This window comes from Lampetra planeri, chromosome 1, assembly GCF_965212315.1.
Source record: "Lampetra planeri chromosome 1, kcLamPlan1.2.h2, whole genome shotgun sequence".
NCBI lineage: Eukaryota > Metazoa > Chordata > Hyperoartia > Petromyzontiformes > Petromyzontidae > Lampetra > Lampetra planeri.
The window spans coordinates 14,325,416-14,344,144 of record NC_136107.1 but is presented as its reverse complement, the minus strand read 5'-3'; the positions used below and the strand labels follow the sequence as shown (position 1 = coordinate 14,344,144).

Sequence of the window (18,729 nt, the reverse complement as noted above, 5' to 3'; positions counted from 1 at the left end):
GTATACAAGTGAAATGCTAATTTAACATTTACTTGATGGAGGAAACAAAACTGTATACCTGAGATGGAAATAAATTGAGATGTTAAATAATTGATTCTTTAACGGAATGGTGACTGAATCATAACAGTGCCATCGGATCTTTGTGTTGAGGGTTGAGAGGGGTGGGGGAGACGCTGTTGCATGCCTAATGCATGCGCGCACACCTAACGTGTTAGCACGCAGTGACGTTAATGCATCCTACTGGGCGCTGCTGTGGTTTGAGCGCTTGACTCGGGAGTCGATACAATTAATAACACTTTTCAGAGAAGTCAAAGGTAATCCTGCTATGGATGGACTGTGCCCCCACCATGACAATGTGCAGTTTCCTATGCTGAAGGAGGGGTTGCGAGTGGAAACGAAGACAGCCACAATTGCTCATATAAGCAGGGACGTCATGGTATGGCATGTGTGTGTGTGTGCGTGCGCATTTGTGTGTGGGGAGTGGTAATGCAGCGGTTAGTGCACTGGGCTACGAACCCGGAGACCCGAGTTCGATTCCCGCTCACGACCAGCACCAGTGACGATTATCTGAACCAGTTCTGGTCCTCCCCTAGGTCTACTCAGCCTCAAATGAGTACCTGGTGTGGTGTGTAAACAATCACCACTTAGGGAGACAAAGCTGGTCGGGCGTGTTGCTGGTCACCAACCCTCTTGTGTGCCGTTGCCAGCCTTCATAAGAGCTCGCTACCAACACTTGCTCCAACAGTCTATTAAAACTATACGGGGGGGGGGGATCTTTGTCTTGTGGGAAGCAGTCGTACAGAAGTTACTGTTACAAACCCAACAGCGCAAGTTCAATTCTGGTCATGGCTAACAAAGGTGATCATCATCTGAACCAGTCCTAGGTGTCCTTTAGGTCACCACCACTGTTGTGAGCCATGCTGACCTTAATAGGTGTTCGTCATCAGTCGATATGGCTACGTGGAGTATCTATGTCTTGTGTTCACAGCTTCCAACCTGCGCAATCAGTCGTACACCATGGCCACACGCCTGCATCCCTTTCCCTCCCCGGCCCTCTCAGGGGTCATCGCCACGACAACCACAGGTCAGTTCCAAGGTCGGGAGGTCAAAACATTGAGGTCTAAAGACAGCGGCTTCTCAATATAGATTTCCGGACATGATATGGGGGGTCTAAGTGTAATTTAGAATCTCTTGTTAAAATTCACCATTTTCAAATTGCAGTGGGATGATATGGTATTTCACCTATTCTGTTTTCTGACCTTTAAAGAAAAAAGCCAACAAAACCACGAAGGTGTAGTGGTGGTGGTGGTGTGCAATGTAAGTGTGTAATGTATACTTATACTGGGTGATCCATATATAGATACCCACTAAAATTATTCTGATGAATTATGGAGAAAACAATAATTTGTTTCAAAGCTTCAACATTATCTGTCCGCAATCTAAATACAATTTGTTTTTATATATACAGTCTCCTCTTTCGGTTATGGAGCCATTGCTTTCACAATATGCATTAACCTATTGGGAAGAAAGTAAGGAGGCCCAAATAAATTAGTGGGATATCTATAAATTTATCTCATGTCGGTATGCAAGCCATATGTGAGTTAAATGTGATTTATGCACACAAAATAAAAATTATTGTAAATAGTGCACTGCTGCGTGCATTTTAAGACGGTTCACACACAACATGAAGTGGGTGGGAGGGTGTGTAATGAGCGCGCAGGGCACAACAACTCCCCATTGAAGCTGCCCGTGAGGGCAGAGGCAGTCTGCATTCTGCGCCGCTCAAGCGGCTGCTGCAGTGGGGAAAACGCACGCTTGGGGAAAGGAACAAAGGGTACCGCAGATGAAGGGGGGGGGGGCGAAGGCTGCCGACAGAAAATGCAGGTGACAACCCTGCTGGGAGATGTTTGCAAGGCATCAGGCGGGCCTTTGAGGGCACGGCAGTAGCAGGTGGGCTGGGGGTTGTTGTTGGTGGAGGTGGTGGGGTGAATGGGTGGGGGCGGGAGGGAAGGGATGTGCAACCATCGGGTGAGATCAACTGCTAAAGCGGCCACCTATGTGCCAACTGGTACCCTTGGTGCCTGGCCTCATTAACTAATTGGTGTATAAGGGCATGCGGGCAAATCAGCACTTGTTCAGGTGTAATGAGAGACGCGGGGTCCCTTTAGGAGACTGCGAAAGCTGTTTAAAGTTGAACAGTTCATTGCTGTGTTGCATCAAAAGGATTAACCCCATACCTGCCTTATCTTTTAATATTATAATTATAATTCTCATAACAACTTATGCCTTTTGTCAATGCACTGCTGGGTGAAGGCCTCACTACACTTAGTCATGGGAGTCGTCTCATGACTACGTGTATATATTTCTCCTGCCTCAGCAGTTCGCCTGCTGTATTTTTTCACCTGAAGACGATTGCTTGTGTTGGGATCAAAACGTCGTGATTTTTTAAATGATTTTTCTATCCACGTGACTTTACCGAAAGACCCAAAGAGTATGTTTCACTTTACTTCACCACACTGTTCAGTGCGGGTTGGTGAAGTGGCAAGGATCAGTACAGTTATCTCTGATGGCTGGGAATCGAAAATCAGGATCACCATATTCCTAGTGCAGTAGGCTAACAACTGCACAACCGGTCTGCTTAGTCTTGTGTGCAATTTATTTTACGGTTGGCTAATAATCGCGTAAGCAAATAAAAATTCGCTCAACATGTCAGAACAGCATAAGATATTTTTTGAGCTGTTGCAGCGTGCCGCACGCCGACACGGCCCTGGGGGAGATGTGGCTTGGCAGGTGTGGCGGGAGAGCAAAGGGGAGTGTGGGCCGGTGGTAGCGGGTTTTGTGAGGGACGTTCGTGCAATTCCACGTGGACGTTTTGCGTTGTTATTCGGAAAGAGACTCAGCTGTAGCTCGGCGAGCTTGCATAATTTGTTCACATTCCGTCGTGCGCTCGATGAAACCAGTGCAGTTTGATTTAAAATGTGTGTTGCGGTTTCACATTTCCGTTTATTTAAAATCCGGTTTTTAATTTTGACCCTGCTTTGAGTTCGTTTTTGTTTTGTTTTTAACCAGCTCTGCATGTGGTGGCTGCTCATTTGCACAGTGGGGTGACAGACGTGGACGTTGTTAGTATTTTTTGGCTCACGTTCAAGGGGATGAACCTACGAGCAGTGACCAGGGCCCAGTCTGTGTTATGCTGCAGTAGAGCGATATTATGTTGCTATTGTGGTGCAGGATGTGCCCACGTATTACGTGATGCCATGTAGTAGTGTGTTGAGTATTGCGCTATTGGCAAACAGTGTTGGAATTATTTTTAAGTTCGAAATGCGTGTGCAAGAATCCGTGGTGTTTGATTCACGTGCACTGCGTGTAATGGGTTCACATGACCCCCGCAGCTGCAAGCGGCTACTACATTCAGCACAATGCAAAAAAATTCAAATTCTTTAAATAAATCATGACACTGCTACAATTCATCAAAACGATGGTATTGGGGGGGGGAGTGTGTGGGTGTGGAGGGGGGAGGTGAGTTCGTCTCTTGGCAAGGCTAGGGGTGGAAGCAGGGCCACAGTGGTCCATCGTTGATTCCGACGCCTTGTTGCTTGAGGGATATTTGACCATGCTTGCCCCAAGTTCGGTCAGCGTGGCTTAGCGAAGCAGGCCCCAGGAATGTTCAAATATCATGCGCCACTGGTAATGGAAGTAACCGGGCTTCGGCTCGTGAGCCAACAAATATATTTTTGAATGTATTATTTAAGTCGCAGTTCAACACAAAACTACGTGAATACATATTATACGCCATATGACGCCACATTAGAGTGCATTGCACTCAACAAACAAACAAAAGTCGACATCAAATTAACAAAATGACTCCCGCGCCTGGCTTCCCTTGTGTCCGCTGTGCCGCTTCGACCAGCACCGAGCGCCGCCTGCACGCCGGCAGAAGCGGGTGCTGCAGCCGGTACCAACTGTGCTACCGTGCGCTCCGTGCTGGACGGCCCGTCTTGGCCACGTCCCAGTGTGAGGAGGGAGGCGTCTGTGCTGTTGCCACCGCTGCTGGCATCCATGCCAGAGCCCTCGGCCCAGGCGACCTCAAGGGACGAGCTGCTGTGCGGGGACTTCTCGCGAGCGGAACGGGCGGCTGGGTGGAGGCGAGCGGAGCTGAAAGATGACGAGGAGGACCCCTCAGAGGAGAGGTGAGCGAGCAATACAAGGCGGAGTTCAGGGATTCCGCTAACGGTTGTGCTTGCGCGCGCGCGCATGTGCATTTGTCGATCGCGGTGACCCGAGTTAAATTCCCGGCAATTGAGTAATTCTCGGTTTCAGTTAACCGCCTGGCTGCCTTGCAGCTTTCCAGTGGTTCCTCAGCGATTTCGAGATGGAACTTGCATGAACGACGACACTATATAAATCTAAACATTATATTGTTAGTAGCTACACTACATTTGTGATTGTATCCGAGCGTCTTGGGTCCCAAACTTCAATTTCCATCACTTAAAATGTTTTAACAATTCTCCAGCAATGGAAGAAGGCATTGCATAATCCCCCAAACGAAACTCCTTGGTGAATTTAGATTGCTTGTTGTGAGTGTCCCTAGGTTGCGCCGTGCGGTGCAGTGGTGAGAGACGGATGCGTGCGTACACCGTACCGGCCAGGTCCTGCAACGTCCCATGCTGCAGTTCCTCAATGTCAATGCAAATGAGAAAATCATATGCTTCACTTCCATTACTCATTATGCCTTGGTGCAATCGAAATGTCACAGCGGTTGGTAGAGGTATTTGGAAAACTTTTTTTTTCCTGCGAGAAAAATGTATCTTTGTTGAGCAACATCTCCCACGTAACGATTACATTAGAAACCAAACAATTTTGTTAACCTAAACCTGAGATGGCAAAACTATACCTTGCGTGTTCAGAACCTAAATCGGATTGTGATTTTCTAAAGAGCCTTGCACCATTAGGACCCGGATGCTTAATGAAGTTTAGATTGAGATTATTTTTTGGCTTTTCCCATACAAACTCACCATTTGCCAAATTCTGGAACTGACCTGGCGACCTCCCCTCCAGACAGCACACCCCTGCACTCATCCATTAAATGTGCGGAACAGTGGCTTGATTGTGCAATATAAGCCAGAGTTTAATATGATTAACGACCTGGATGGCCTTAAGAAAGTGCAGAGATTACATTTCTCGGGTCAGGAGGCAATGGCTGCCATACGTGCCACACTGTGAATGCTGCTCTGTCCGCGAGTCCTGTGTTTTGTGTAAAACACAGTTCCGGATCTGATTCCGGCACTTCTGACCGGGCGGACACGCCTCAGGCTTTAATGCTTACATAAACTATTACTCAACTATTTTGTAATAGAATATCCTGACGCAAAATTGAAAGGAACGATGGCAGTCAACTGCATCTGTTTGTTGATTATAGGCGATTGTTAAGCTTGCGATACGTGCATTAAATCGCATGTGTAAGAAAAAAAAGTACTTGTTTTATTCCTATGCGTTTAAATAATTCACATGATCCGTGCATCAACAAGATAATGTTACTTAAAATTATACCAACGAGACAAACGAGAAACGCAACAATTTTTCTGCACTTGCAAAACTTGTCATATTCGGCTGGGATGAATGAACTAGCATAGGCCCACACCACAACAGTTTTGTCCTGTAACAGTATCTCATGGAAAACAGACGTGTTCTTTTGCCAGATGATTGCGATTCCTGTGTCAATCTTGTTTCGGCGATCGTTTGTGCATGCAGGAGGGGTGGGTATGTGGGCGGGCAGGCGGTTGGGCTAGTGAGTGGGCAGGCAGGGGCAGGCTGCGCCGCTTAATCTTTCACGTGCTCGGCGCGTGCGCGCTGTGCCGTGGAAGTTGGGACCCTTCAGCGGAAGCTAGCTGTTTTGTTTACGTTGTCGTCTCCACTGACAAATTGCTCACCAATATCAAAAACAAGTAGCTGCCGCTTGGCTGCCCCTTGTTCAGTGAGCCGCATCAGCGCATGGGCCCCTAATGAAGACCGCCGGGAAATGAGACAAGAATGAGACGATAATTCGTCAATCGGTATTGGAGCTCAACCGTGGTCCCCTCAATATTGAGCCCACACGCACAGTAAAAAGCGACTTGGCCCAGATTTCCAGATTGCACGCATCGGCCGTGTGCACACGGTGGTCAGATGAATGGTCTATTTGTTTTACCGTGCTTTTTTGTATTGGGAAAAGTATAAGGGTTGTCACTGCCTAATGGGAACATCTGGGCATGATCTATGTATTGCCACATGTGGACTTAAAATGCATGAAACAATTGCCTTCTGCTCAACAACATGAACCGTTTTTCGTTCATCACGCTTAGGCACCTGCAGACCTTATAGGTCAGAATGTATATATCAACATGTCAACAGAGCATGTAATAATGCCCATTGTCCTGTTTTCAGTCGAGTGGGATGAGATTGGTCAGAATGACAGAGTGGACTGTGTGTGGCCCACAAGACCCCAGTTTGCTATGACAAATACAGGCTGCTCAAAATTGCCGTTGTGTAATTATCACTTTACGTAGGGGGTCATACTTTTTTTAGAGCCGCCAATCGCTTCACAATGCAAAGAATTGTCAAAATTCAGAGCATGGGATTAGATTCATTCAGTGATTCTTGTTTTGAAATTACAGTGAATGTGGCGGCCTCTAGTGGCTGGAGGGGGTCACGTGAGCTCATTGCATTCAACATATGACATGCACTCCTATGCACATTATTCGATGTGTGTATTGTGCGCTTAAGGATTGTGAATAATGGATTAATTCATGCATTGTTACACCCCTACTAGCTTTACATGTACCCCACTTGGAGTACTACCATTATACCATGTCATTATCAGAAATGTAGGATCCCCCCGACCCATCCGATCTGTCATTTCAGAAGACCGGCTTAACATTGCTTCAATTGGAATTGATCGGAGTCCAAAATCGAATTGTAGCAAAACTGTTGCATTGGATTATGTCTGATCTATTTATTTTCATTAGCCTTCATGTAACATTTACACACCATCTGCATAGATCATAAATGTTCAAATTGATTCTCACACACTTGATTCTATGCATGCATCGTCTGATGAATCATTTATAGGTAAGATGAATCGGTGCAAGTCGTTTGCCGAGTGAGCATCGTGGGAATTTCACGGAATAACCGTGTGTGTACTGTGGTCTCATACTCCACTGTGCAGCAGCACCAAGATAATTGCTTTTCTTCGTTGGTTTGCGTATGATTAACGAGCGCCTATCCTAGTAAACGGACACTCAAAATATCACAGCTTGAATCATCATGAGTGACACTTGGTGAATATTACTTCACCCAATTTTTTTAAGTCACTCCATCGTTCGTCACCAGAATATTTGAACACTTTCAAGTAATTTTTTTCTCGATAGTTTTAGAGTTGAAAACGTCTCGTCTGTGCGCATCCCGAACTTAACCAAGTTCAAAGAAGGGGTCAAATGCAGAGTGACTGTGACTGTCACGAAGGGGAAAGATGTGGAAAAAGAGAGAGAGAGAGGAAGAAACCAGGCCGGGTATAGGAGATTGGGGAATCTGGGGCCAGAGGTCGCCTTGTGGGGTTCCCTGCTGAGTCCGGTGTTGGTGTGCAGGGGGGGTGATGGCAGCAGTTGCGTGGCTAACGAGCGCAGGTGGGACGAGTGTACCGGGCGGGAGTCTTACACGCATGACTATGGAGAGGGGGGTGGCGTTCGGACAGCAGGGGACCCCATTTAATTCCTTTGTCACCAGGGCTCATGCCGACCAAACTGCGCCACGAGGTGGGGAGGATGGCCGTCTTCGGCGGGAGATGCTAGGAAGCTATTGGTCTTGGCCACACAAGGTCCTTTGGCGAAGTCTGAGAGGAAACGTACAATTTACACAGTATGAGCTCCTTTTCCTTCCTGAGAGTCGACGGTGGGAAATGCTCTGACATCTGTTGTTAATTTGTGACTGGAGATGAGGCAGATTCATTGGATGTGGCATTCAGCTCCTGCCGGGGTGCAACCTCGCCCCAGCTGTGCAGCGAGGTTGCAGTTCGGAGCCTTGCGATTTTTAAAAATGTTTTCTTCCCAGTGGAAATGTTCTCACTTTAAGTGAATTTTATTCCAAACTACAATTATAAGCAGTGAGTCTGTCTCATTGCATACATATAAACAAATGGAATAGAAACAATATGCTGGTCCATCAGCCTAGTTTTGAGCTTTTCGGCCCAATATTTCCCGTAACTTATTTTGTCTATTCAACACATTCATCAATAACACTGCTTTAAAAAGAAAACAATATAGCACAGATATATTTTGTTTGTTGGTGAATTTCTTACCCACAGTACACCACAGCCAGCACACAGTGAGTTCTCCTCCATATAAATGGATCACTGCGTTTCGAGGGCATAACAGGGCCCAGCTGGACGCATGTCCTCTGCCACATTTGAGGGCATTTGGTTCACTGAAACAAAAGTGCCTATACTCTTTGTTTTTTTTCTGGAAAATCATGTAGGTAAAAAATGAAATAAAATGAATGAAAACAACTAAAATAAAATAAAATAAATGAAAACAACAAAATTTAGTTGCTTTCATTTATTTTATTTTATTTTTTACCTACGTGACTTTATTGAAAAAACCAAAGAGTATGAATCCTTGCTTTCATGAAAGCTTCAAATCTAGAAAAGTGTCCATGTTTATCGGCACAAATAATGGACGTCACAAAATTTTGTCAAACATGCTCTCAGCCATCCACTTTGTCCGTCTGAAGGTTTTGTTGTACAGCATTACTTGAAGTGCAAATGTAAAGGGAGATGTTTTGTTTTACCTCTGTCAGATTGAATGCCTCAAGATGCAGTAAAGTCAGTAATGTGTTTGATGAGCAGCCAGGATCGAGTGACAGCTTTGTTACTCGAATGGGACGTTTTATGGGCTTCCTTTATAGCACGTTTTATTGACTTGAAATAACGAACATATTGCAGAGTGTTTGCCCGCGATTAATTTTACATCAGTTCCTCCCGTTGTATATACTATTTATTGATAGATTTTTCATTATTTTAAAGTAATATATGAGCCCATAACGAGTGATTACCTTTATAGATATGGGATGTCTGTATGTAATATCTATAAATTAATTGTTATGATACAATTCATTCATGGTTGTGATTTCATTTGAGAATCAATTACATTTTTGTAAAAAAAATACTGTCATTTGGATTGTTTCTTATTCGCTCTTTTTTATTTCCCCCTTTAGTCACCACGAATCATTTGCAAATCGTTAGCATGAATGTTAGTAACCGATTTTTACATGTACAATTCAAGTAACAGATGCTTGTATGATGAGCAGAAGAGTTTAGATGAATCATTGAATCTAATTATCTAATTGTTGCATGCTGAATCATGCTGGTGGAGGTAGCAAATGCACCTTTGGATTTGGTAAAGGTACTGAAATATATTAATGGTCATAATTGCATCATCTGTTTGTCTTCCGCTCCCTACCACCCTAACGCTGCATCATTCCTACTCGCACTCCTCGCAACTCTCTCTCCCCATCACCTCCGCTGCCCCCCAACATTTCTCCGAAACCTCTGAAACCCCACCCCGCACCTGCCCCCACCCCCTCCTCCTGCAGCAGCCCCCAGAGTGTGGCGTTTGAACGCGAAGGCTTCGGGCGGCAGAGCATGTCCGAGCGTCGGAGCAAGCGCTTCACGGATGCCTCGCGCCTGCAGGCTCTCAAGTCTCGCAAATCCAAGAGCATGGACCTTGGTACTGGCACAGGGTGGGGGCATTGCCGGGAACAGTGGCACGGGGGAGGAGAACAGGAGCAGTAGCAGCACGGGGTGCAATAGGGATGTGATGAAGCATCGCCACTGCCACTGCCGCACCTGCGTGGGAACTTGCAGAGTGGTGGTGGGGTGGTACCTTGGTAGCACCGGGTTGGGGGGCGGGTAGCAGGGCTGGAGATGAGAAATCTTGAGAGTGAGGTTTTGGGGAGGATTAGGTCGTCCAGTGGGGTGGGCCATTGTAAAAAGGACAGCAATTGGGGAGGAATGAGAACAACTGGTAAGGCGTGCGTGTCACAGTTTATGTCTGTGTCCCCCTCTGTTGGGCTTTCGAGCAATGTACATTTGCCACAGAATTGAATGATCATCCTTCCGAGCAAGTTCTGTAATGATGACCAATGATCAGGCTTTGGGCTGTCCTTGGTTCGACCTCTTTGCTTATGATTCAACTGCCTATCGGTGAATACTGCAGGCACTCTGCTAGTGGAAGTGCATGCCTTTACCCGTACCATTGTCTGTGCTGGAAGAGAGCTGGCCCTTGTATCCGAACCCAGTGATGTATTTTCCCCCTCCAATTCAATTTATGCCACACCCAGTTCAAATATTGAATGCAGCCATCAAACCCCATAGATCGTGTGGCAGCACTGACCAGCATTTGCATGTCACCACACACCTCTGCATCCACTGGTGCCCATTGCCTGCGAATGCATGCAGTGACTGCTGCATCTACTAACCCACTTTGCCTACTGGATGGTCCGTCCTCTTTGCGTGCGTGCTTGTGTACGTTTCCCTGCGTGTGCGGCTGCGTCACTGCGCGAGTGTGCGTGCACGTGAGCCTGCATGTGCTGCTGCTCTTTTTGTGCGCGTGCTTGGGTACCTATGTGCGTGTGTGCGTGCTCGTGTGCCAGCGCTACCGCTGATGGGCGGTCCCTCGGAGGAGGCGCCGTTGCACACAGGTAAGCTGCTCACCTCGTCCAGCTCTTAATTGCCCCCTCGGCGAATAGAGTCCAATTAATTAGGGGCCCACCCATTGGCTTGATCATGCCTCACTGGTGCCATGATTAATGAGCTCTCCGGGGGGAGGGGGGTGCAGGTGAGGGGGTGGGGGGCAGCTTCATCCCTACAGGCAGGTGCGTGTGCCACTCACGTCGCGTTTTAAAGAGTTGTCGAGCAAATCTTGGTGGACCTTGTTATTATTTATCATCATTATTATTAAGGAATGTACCTGTGCTCTCAGTGACAGTATACCTGTTGCACGCATCAGTGGCTGTACGATGATGTGGCCTATAAAGTACCGTGCTCCTAGGGAGGAGTTGTGCAAGCGGGCATGATAATGGAAATATTCCACAGAGCTCTCTTGGTCTGCATCGCCAAGCATTTGATTTGGCAACACCGAGCGGGCACGATTATTGAGCGCACGATTAGTCACTTGCTGTTGTTTGTCACGTGGAGCTGCTGTTTAGTCCCCATTTAAATTGTTAAAATTATGAATAGCATGTTGTAGATGTCTCTGCAGACTTAAAAAAAGTAACACAATGGACTCTTGATAGATTTGAAGCTTTCATGACTGCAGGAATCCCCATACTCTTTGGTTATTTTGGTAACGTCACGTAGGTATAAAATAAAATAAATCACGACGTTTCGATCGCAACACAAGCAGTCATCATCTGGTGGGAAACCAAAGCAATATTTTTTTTTTTAAGTGGGAGAGAGATGCCGTGGTAAGAGGTTATATAGGTGAGAAAGGGGGGAGGGGCAAGGGGGGGGGGGCGCTTTCGTGGAACGCGAGGAGAGGGATGTGAAGCTGGACGGGGGGAATTGGGCGGGGTTGGAAGTGGGAGGCCGAGAGAGCTGGGGATGTGGGGGGGAGTTTGCAGTCGATACCACATTGGGAAGTGGGTTAAAATTGAATTACAAAATTTAAGGATACGACAACAACAACAGACGGAGTGTGTAAAAATAAATTTTCTTGCTGTGGTTTCCCACCTGATGATTGCTTGTGTTGTGATCGAAACGTCGTGATTTATTTTATTTTATACCTACGTGACTTTACCGAAAGAACCAAAGAGTATGGACTCTTGATAGTAAATGAAGTGTGATTGGGGCGCATTGTGAACAGCGTCAGGCTCGTCTGCGTTGTGTTTTCCTTGAGAGTTGTTGCACGATTAAGATGATGAACTTAGACGATGTGTTTTTTCTTTCCTGTTCTTTTTCTTTCAGATTTTGTGCTGCTTTACTGTGTTGTGGGGAAAAGTACAGTACCCGCTCTATTTCTTAAACCTCTTTCCTCGTTGTTGTGTAACACCACCATGTAGCCACCATCCCCTCTCCCCATGACCTGCCTCACCCCCCAACCCCCCCTCCACCCACCTCACTAGCCACTGTCTCGACCTGCGGTCATTCTGCTTCACGCTTGAGTGACCTTCCTTCATTCACGACCGTCCTCATCGCCCCCCCCATCCCCTACCCAAACCTGTATCCCGCCCGTCTGCTGGTCTTCACTTTGCACTGCATGGTGACTGCTTCTGCTTGGTGCCCACGATGATTGCGATTGTTGCTTTGCAATAATAATAATACTACGCCAAAGCATGCGGAAAGTTTGATAAAATTTGACTCAAAAATAAAACAAAATGTAAGTCTCTTGGTTCAGCCCATTGTGTGTCTTGATGAATACTTGTCAAGTCGAATTCTCAAGACGACGCTGATTTATAATGAATCTTATCGCAAACTTTTTCTCAAGATGCCATATAAAGGGACACGGGGTTTCTGAATTCTACTTCACTCTTCAAACGTCCACCCCAAGTAAAATAACCATTGAGTCACATGGACTAACAATGTGTCAGCGGCGTAGCTGTCGAGATTGTATGAGCGGTGCAACTCTGCACTGGGGCCCCACAGGCCGGAGGTGCCCCGGGAGCCGGGCTATGAAGAGGGGGGGGGGAAATTGGACAGCGGGGCCCCAAATTAATTCCTTTCATCAGGGCCCATGGCAACACTGCGCAACTGATGAAAACTGTTAGAAGGCACATTTTAAAACTGACAAGTCAAAGAAGTTGGAATCGAGGTTAGGAATAGAAAGAGGTTTTAGATTTTTCGAAGTACAAAATTAGTCTCACCGCAAGTACCATTTACACAGAGTAATTATGAACGTATACTAGTTCTATTTTTGTTACGGCCCCCTTTGCTCGGTGCCGAGTGTGCTTTTGTTGCCTGTGGTATGGTTCATCAGGGGGAAGTTTGTCACTGACTGTGTCGCGTCACAATGTCTCGTATCACATGGGGATGGATATGCGCGGTCGTGTGTGCTATATTGGGTAAAACTCTTGTGCCAGCACTACTTATATGTGCATGCACGTGTCTGTGCCTTTGTAGTGTGTGTGTGAAATGGTGGTTTATTGGTTAGCACATTGGCCTTAGGTTTGATTCCCAGCCATAACTAACATCTGTTGTAAGTGATATCCGAACCAGTCCTCGACCTCTCCTGGGCCGACTTAGATGAGTACCGAGTGCAATGTGTGACATCGGGACTGGAGAAACAAAGGCAGTCGATTGTAGTGCTGGCCATACCCACCCACTTTTGCACTGTCCAGGTCTTAATAGCTGCTCGTTTAAGAGCACTTACTCCAACAACGTTTGGTTTTAGAGGGATCTTTTTATTTTGTGATTCGTGCAATGTTCTATAATGCAAAACATCACGTTCACATACCTACCCCCAGTGCCATGCGGTGTGGACATCAGTAAAGGAATAGCAAGAGAGTTTGTGGGTGTTGTTTTCGGTCTTAATAGGCGCTCGCTTATGGATTTTGCCCCAGCCACTCTACTCAAGTGTACGGAAAGACATTTAGCAATGTGCATGCCTTGTATATGCACAAGGAAACTTCCCCATGTAGATTTAAAATTACACACATTCGTGTGCGTGCATGCGTTGTAGGTGCCTGAACACACACACTGCTGCTGTTCTGTACAGGCTGAAATGTTGAAGGAGTCCATGGCAAGGGTGCCTCGTCTCATGCAGTGGGGCTCATTCCAATCGCACCCCGAGAATACTGCAGTTCTTCTGATAGCTACAAGACAAGAAAATTGCCCTGCATGTCGTTATCTTGTCGGATCTTGGAAGCTAAGCAGGATTTTGAGCGTGGTTAGTACTTAGATGAAAGGCTGCTTGGGAGTACGAGATGTTGTAGGTTTGGACCGAGAGGTGTTGAGGAGATTTCAGCATATGCGTAGGGTTGTCCAGGTACTCTGGTTTCTGCCTCATCGACATTCCTTAGTGGAATTTCAGAACCCTCTGTGAAGCTTTTCTGGATATAGTAAACGGCGTTACTTTGATTAATATTCTTATATAAAAAACATTCCAAAGCCAAACTAATGTATTTCAACAAGTTTAAATAAAACGCATTATCTGCCATCAAATTTATTCGAACCCAAGCTTGTGCCTTTCAAATGTAAAAGTGCAATGTTTTTGTTTGCATTTATTCAGGACTAGCGGGAAGTACCTGGCGTTGCCCGGGTCTTAAAAACAGCAGTGCGTACTGACTGTGGTGGTACCTGCTATGATTACAGCAGTGCATACTGACTGCGGTGGTACCTGCTATGATTACAGCAATGCATACCGACTGTGGTGGTACCTGCTATCACTACAGTAGTACATGCTGATTCTATAGCAGTATTTATGGACTCTATAGCACAAAGTACTCACCTGACAGAGCAGCATGGTGAGGCTTAGTCTCGTGCAGAGCATCCGGCCTCGCCTAGATTGTCCAGCCAGCCGAGATGGCACCTTGGCAGGCTGGGGCTGGGCTGCTACCCCTGACCCCCCCCCCCCAGCCACGATCTCCCCGGCCGCTCTGCAGTAATATCTACGGCCTATAGTGGTAGCATCTACCGACTGCACGCATCGGGGTGGGGGGGGGGACATGAGACAGTGAAGAATTGAGCGTTTAGTGTATTTTTATAGGATTTTTAACGCAAAAGAAAATGTCCCCCTCACTCCCACCGAAGGCGTGCGACTTGGCATGGACTGGCCCCTCCACCAAAGGCGCGTCAGTTGGTATGGTCGTGCACGCCATAAATAAATAAAATGGGAGTGCACAAAAATATCACTAAATCGCTAATTAAACTAATTTAAATTTGATGGATGTGAAAAAGGAATAGCGCTTGCTCACGGCGGGGCTTACGGCGTGGTACCTAGCTATTTTTTTTACGTGAACCCCCCCCGTTGGAGAGCCAATCGCGCGACTACACACAAACCCCGCCACAACCCCACACACAGGTTTTGACTTTTATATATATAGATTTCCATATGTATACTCACTTGCACAAACAATTGCAGTGTAAAAATGAAAGTACAGTACACAGCAAAAAAGACAAATCCTCCTACACGAACACCCAAGCACACAAAACAGATCCACCATCTCGCCAAACTGACTGTTGGAGGCAAGTTCTGTTAGCAAGCACCTATGGAGGCCAGCACGTCACACGAAGGGGTGGTGTGACACGCACCATTTACATATTCGCCACTGTTATTGGTCATGAGCGAATATCAAACTCTGTTCGCCAGGTTTGTAGCACAGTGCAATGCTAACCACTGCGCCACCGCGCCACCGCTCCGTATTGTACACTACACACACACAGGTGTGCATGTGCGCGGGTGCACACGACGCCCGCATGCCCCTATGCATGCTCGTGCACGCACACATGCGTTACTGGGGGCAGGGCCCAAGGCAAGCTTGTTGTGGATGTTGCCACGTGTGGGACTTTTGTGTGAACCCCAAGAGGGATGGTGGGGGGGGGGGCATGTGGGCATGGCTGGGCAAGGTGAACAGACAGTGGAGTGATGATGATGATGCCTGTGCACAGCTGGGTGCTGTGCTCATTGAAAGTGAAATCGTAATTATAAATGTAAGGAATGCACTATCAGAGTAATGGGTAAAGCTTGAGTTGGCATTTGGTTGGCTCGTGCGGTTAATTTTAAGGTAGAGTTAGGGTTTAGGCCAGTTAGGTCAACGATATTGGTCTACTTTGCTAGAGGTAGTTTTAGGATTTGGTTGGCTAATTGAGTGATAGTTAGGGATACGGCCTGGTTAGCTAGTAAGATTCTAGTAAGGGATAAGGTCTGGTCAGCTAATGCGGTTAATGTTAGGGTTAGAGATAGAGCTACTTTTAGCCTCTGGTTGGCTTGAGTGCTCGGCCCCTTCAAAATGCCCCCCTCACCGAATGCTTTGTCTTCCCTTGGCACTGCCAATAAGCATAATGCACCTGCATGTATTGTGAATAATAATATTTTTTCTACCTTTTTTTATTAAAGCGAAATTATTCTCATCCTGTTCAAATCAAATTCATATGAAGGAAATTTGCCAATTTGGTTATAGTAATGGATGTGAATTTTTAAAGGAACATTAAAATAATGTGTCCATACTCTTTGGTTCTTTCGGTAAAGTCATGTAGGTAGAAATAAATAAATAAAGAACTTAAACCGAATTTATTTCCTTAGGACCTCCTTGAAACTTGTAATGAAATCAATATAATAAATAAATAATAAATCGCCTAGGACAATAACAATGAGGTAAATTCATCAAAGTTTCACGTCCTCTTCACTCCCCCCCACCACAATGTGTGCAATTACTATTATAGGGTCGGTATATAATAAAATTATAGCGATTAGACAGTATTATTGTAGCGCGGGGGGGGGGATGGTAACGGCCCCTGTACCCAGCCTCAGCCGAGTGGGCAATTTAGGCGAGGCCGGAGGCTCTGCACGGTACTAGGCCTCAACACCCCACCATACTATAGGCCGTACATATTACTGCACAGCGGCCCAGGAGATCATGGCTGGGGGGGGGGGGCAGGGGTAGCAGCCCATCTGTGTATATATGTAAGGTTATTAAGAAATATATTTTTCACCCGGGCAACGCCGGGTACTTATGCTAGTGTTATTTGTATATTTGTTACATTATGTTTTATTCGTGGAGATTTTACATGGTGGAGGGGTTGAGGCGGGGGGGGGGGGTAATAGATGTTCTTGTTCAAATCATTCACAATTTAAGGATTGTTCAATACCGTTGTGCTCAGTGACATCAAAAGCACCACAATTACCACGTATTTTTAATAAATGTAAATCCATTTAGTTATAACCAGTTTAGATTCATATTAATGGGGGTTTTGTGAAAAGATGCAAAAATTCTGCAACCGAGTGGCATCCACAGTGGCCACGTGCAAATTATATACCCAATGCCATAAGAAGTGCCAATGATGAGATATTCTGCCTTGCAGGACATGTGCCACATCTCTCAGAAGCATGAGCTCAGGGGTTAAGTCACCATGATACTTGATGTAACGTGTAACATTGTACTAATATACACTGTATAGGGAATTTTCCACTGCATGGTACCACTACTATGTAAGGATTTCACCGTATCTTGTCAGATAGCAGAAGCTAAGCAGTATTGAACCTGCAGAGTGCTTGGATAGGTGACCATGATGCAATAACTCAGGTGCTGTAGGCTGCAACATCAATTGTTGCACCATACTATTCTTCAATGCCTATGCTCCTTGCCTCCCCTAACCCACGTTGGGTAGTGTGGTGAAACATGATAAAAATAACCCTCACGACCCACACAGAGTAGGGAGGCCCTCATCCAGCAGGAGATGACAAAACGGTTATACATGTGTACATTCTGATATATAGAATAGTACCTTTCGATAGGAGTCTTCGAATTTATTGTTATTGTCCGAGGCCCAGAGAGCCAGTTTAAAAAGCGGCATAGCAGCAGATTCTTTGATCATCCGGGGGTCAGGCTTTTCTGTCATGGAAGGGTGACCCTGCATCTCACCGAAACCCCGAAGTGATCAAGCGAGATGGCCCCGAGGCATCCCATTTCCCCATCCCTCTCTGCTTCTGTTATCACATTCTATTGGATCTTCCATTGCTAGTGCCCGATTGATATTGACTCTTGCGGTAGGTGAAGCGTTGTTTCCTGCAACACTATTGATCCCCACGCCCTCAACCTCGCCCCACTACACACATGTTAGAGTGCTCGCACACACTCCATGGGTGACTGCTTCCTCCTAGCTGGTCCAGCAATTTGACATCATCAATTTACAAGCCTCACTGTTTTCTCAAGTTATCACCCTCATCTAAATTACTCCGGATGCCAAAGCGCCCGAGACACCAGCACAAACAGTCCCCGGAATGCTTCATTGGCATAGGATGGGGAGCCCTGCTCCCTCCTTTTCCTAACCCCACATGGCTGCTCCTGTGTCTGGGTCCCATCAGCCCCATTCCCCTGCTACCACCCATAGCCCCATAGCCTTTCTGCCATTGGCCACTGCTACCTTCATCGCCTGCAAAGCTGTTCCTGCAGAGAGTGGGGTGAATGGGCAGCGTCTGCAGTATTTGGGCCTGTCACCAGGCCTTTTGAGTGAAATTTGGGGTCCCCAATAAATAATTTTGGCTGGGGGTCCCCATATCTTCCTTTGAGGCGTTACATTTACTTCTTTGGAGGCGTTATATTTACTCACCAAATTTTCATGTAATAAAAAAAAAATCCCACATCTCAGAACAATTATAGCCCCCCCCCTTCTCTTCAGGCCTTTCCTAGCACGATTAGTATTGGGTTGGTTTCTGGGTTGTGGGGGGGGGGCATAAGTTTCATGATGTATGAATAATAATTACATTTCCATTCCATCTTCGAGAGGCGGTGTGATTGAGATGTTAAGCAGCAGTGAGCCGGTGTGGAGATGAAGGTGGTCAGTGGAGGTGGTGGGAAGGACAAGTGATAATGGTAGTAGAAGGTGGAGTGAGTAAAAATAAGGGGAGAGGTGTTGGGGAGGGGAAGAAGGTGAGCGGTAGGAGTTCCAAAAACGTACAAGTAGTTTTCAGGAGATATGTTTTTACTGCAGAGGCTCCGTGACATATGCTGTAGAGGTACTAAGTCTGTAAGCGAGCCCATGTA

At 46.4% G+C, this 18,729-nt stretch overlaps 1 protein-coding gene across 6 annotated transcripts in view; it reads left to right on the top strand.

Moving 5' to 3' along the window:
* LOC144718753 (partitioning defective 3 homolog) overlaps positions 1-18,729 on the top strand; it is a 206,941-nt gene that overhangs the window by 128,129 nt on the left and 60,083 nt on the right. For 3 of the 6 annotated variants that reach the window (XM_078594278.1, XM_078594270.1, XM_078594258.1), the window contains exons 15-18: positions 989-1,084; positions 3,911-4,190; positions 9,625-9,758; positions 10,684-10,731. In XM_078594278.1, coding sequence (XP_078450404.1) covers positions 989-1,084; positions 3,911-4,190; positions 9,625-9,758; positions 10,684-10,731 — 558 coding nt within the window. The remainder of the gene's footprint in view (positions 1-988; positions 1,085-3,910; positions 4,191-9,624; positions 9,759-10,683; positions 10,732-18,729) is intronic. The other 3 variants (XM_078594305.1, XM_078594296.1, XM_078594287.1) reach the window with 2 other exon arrangements.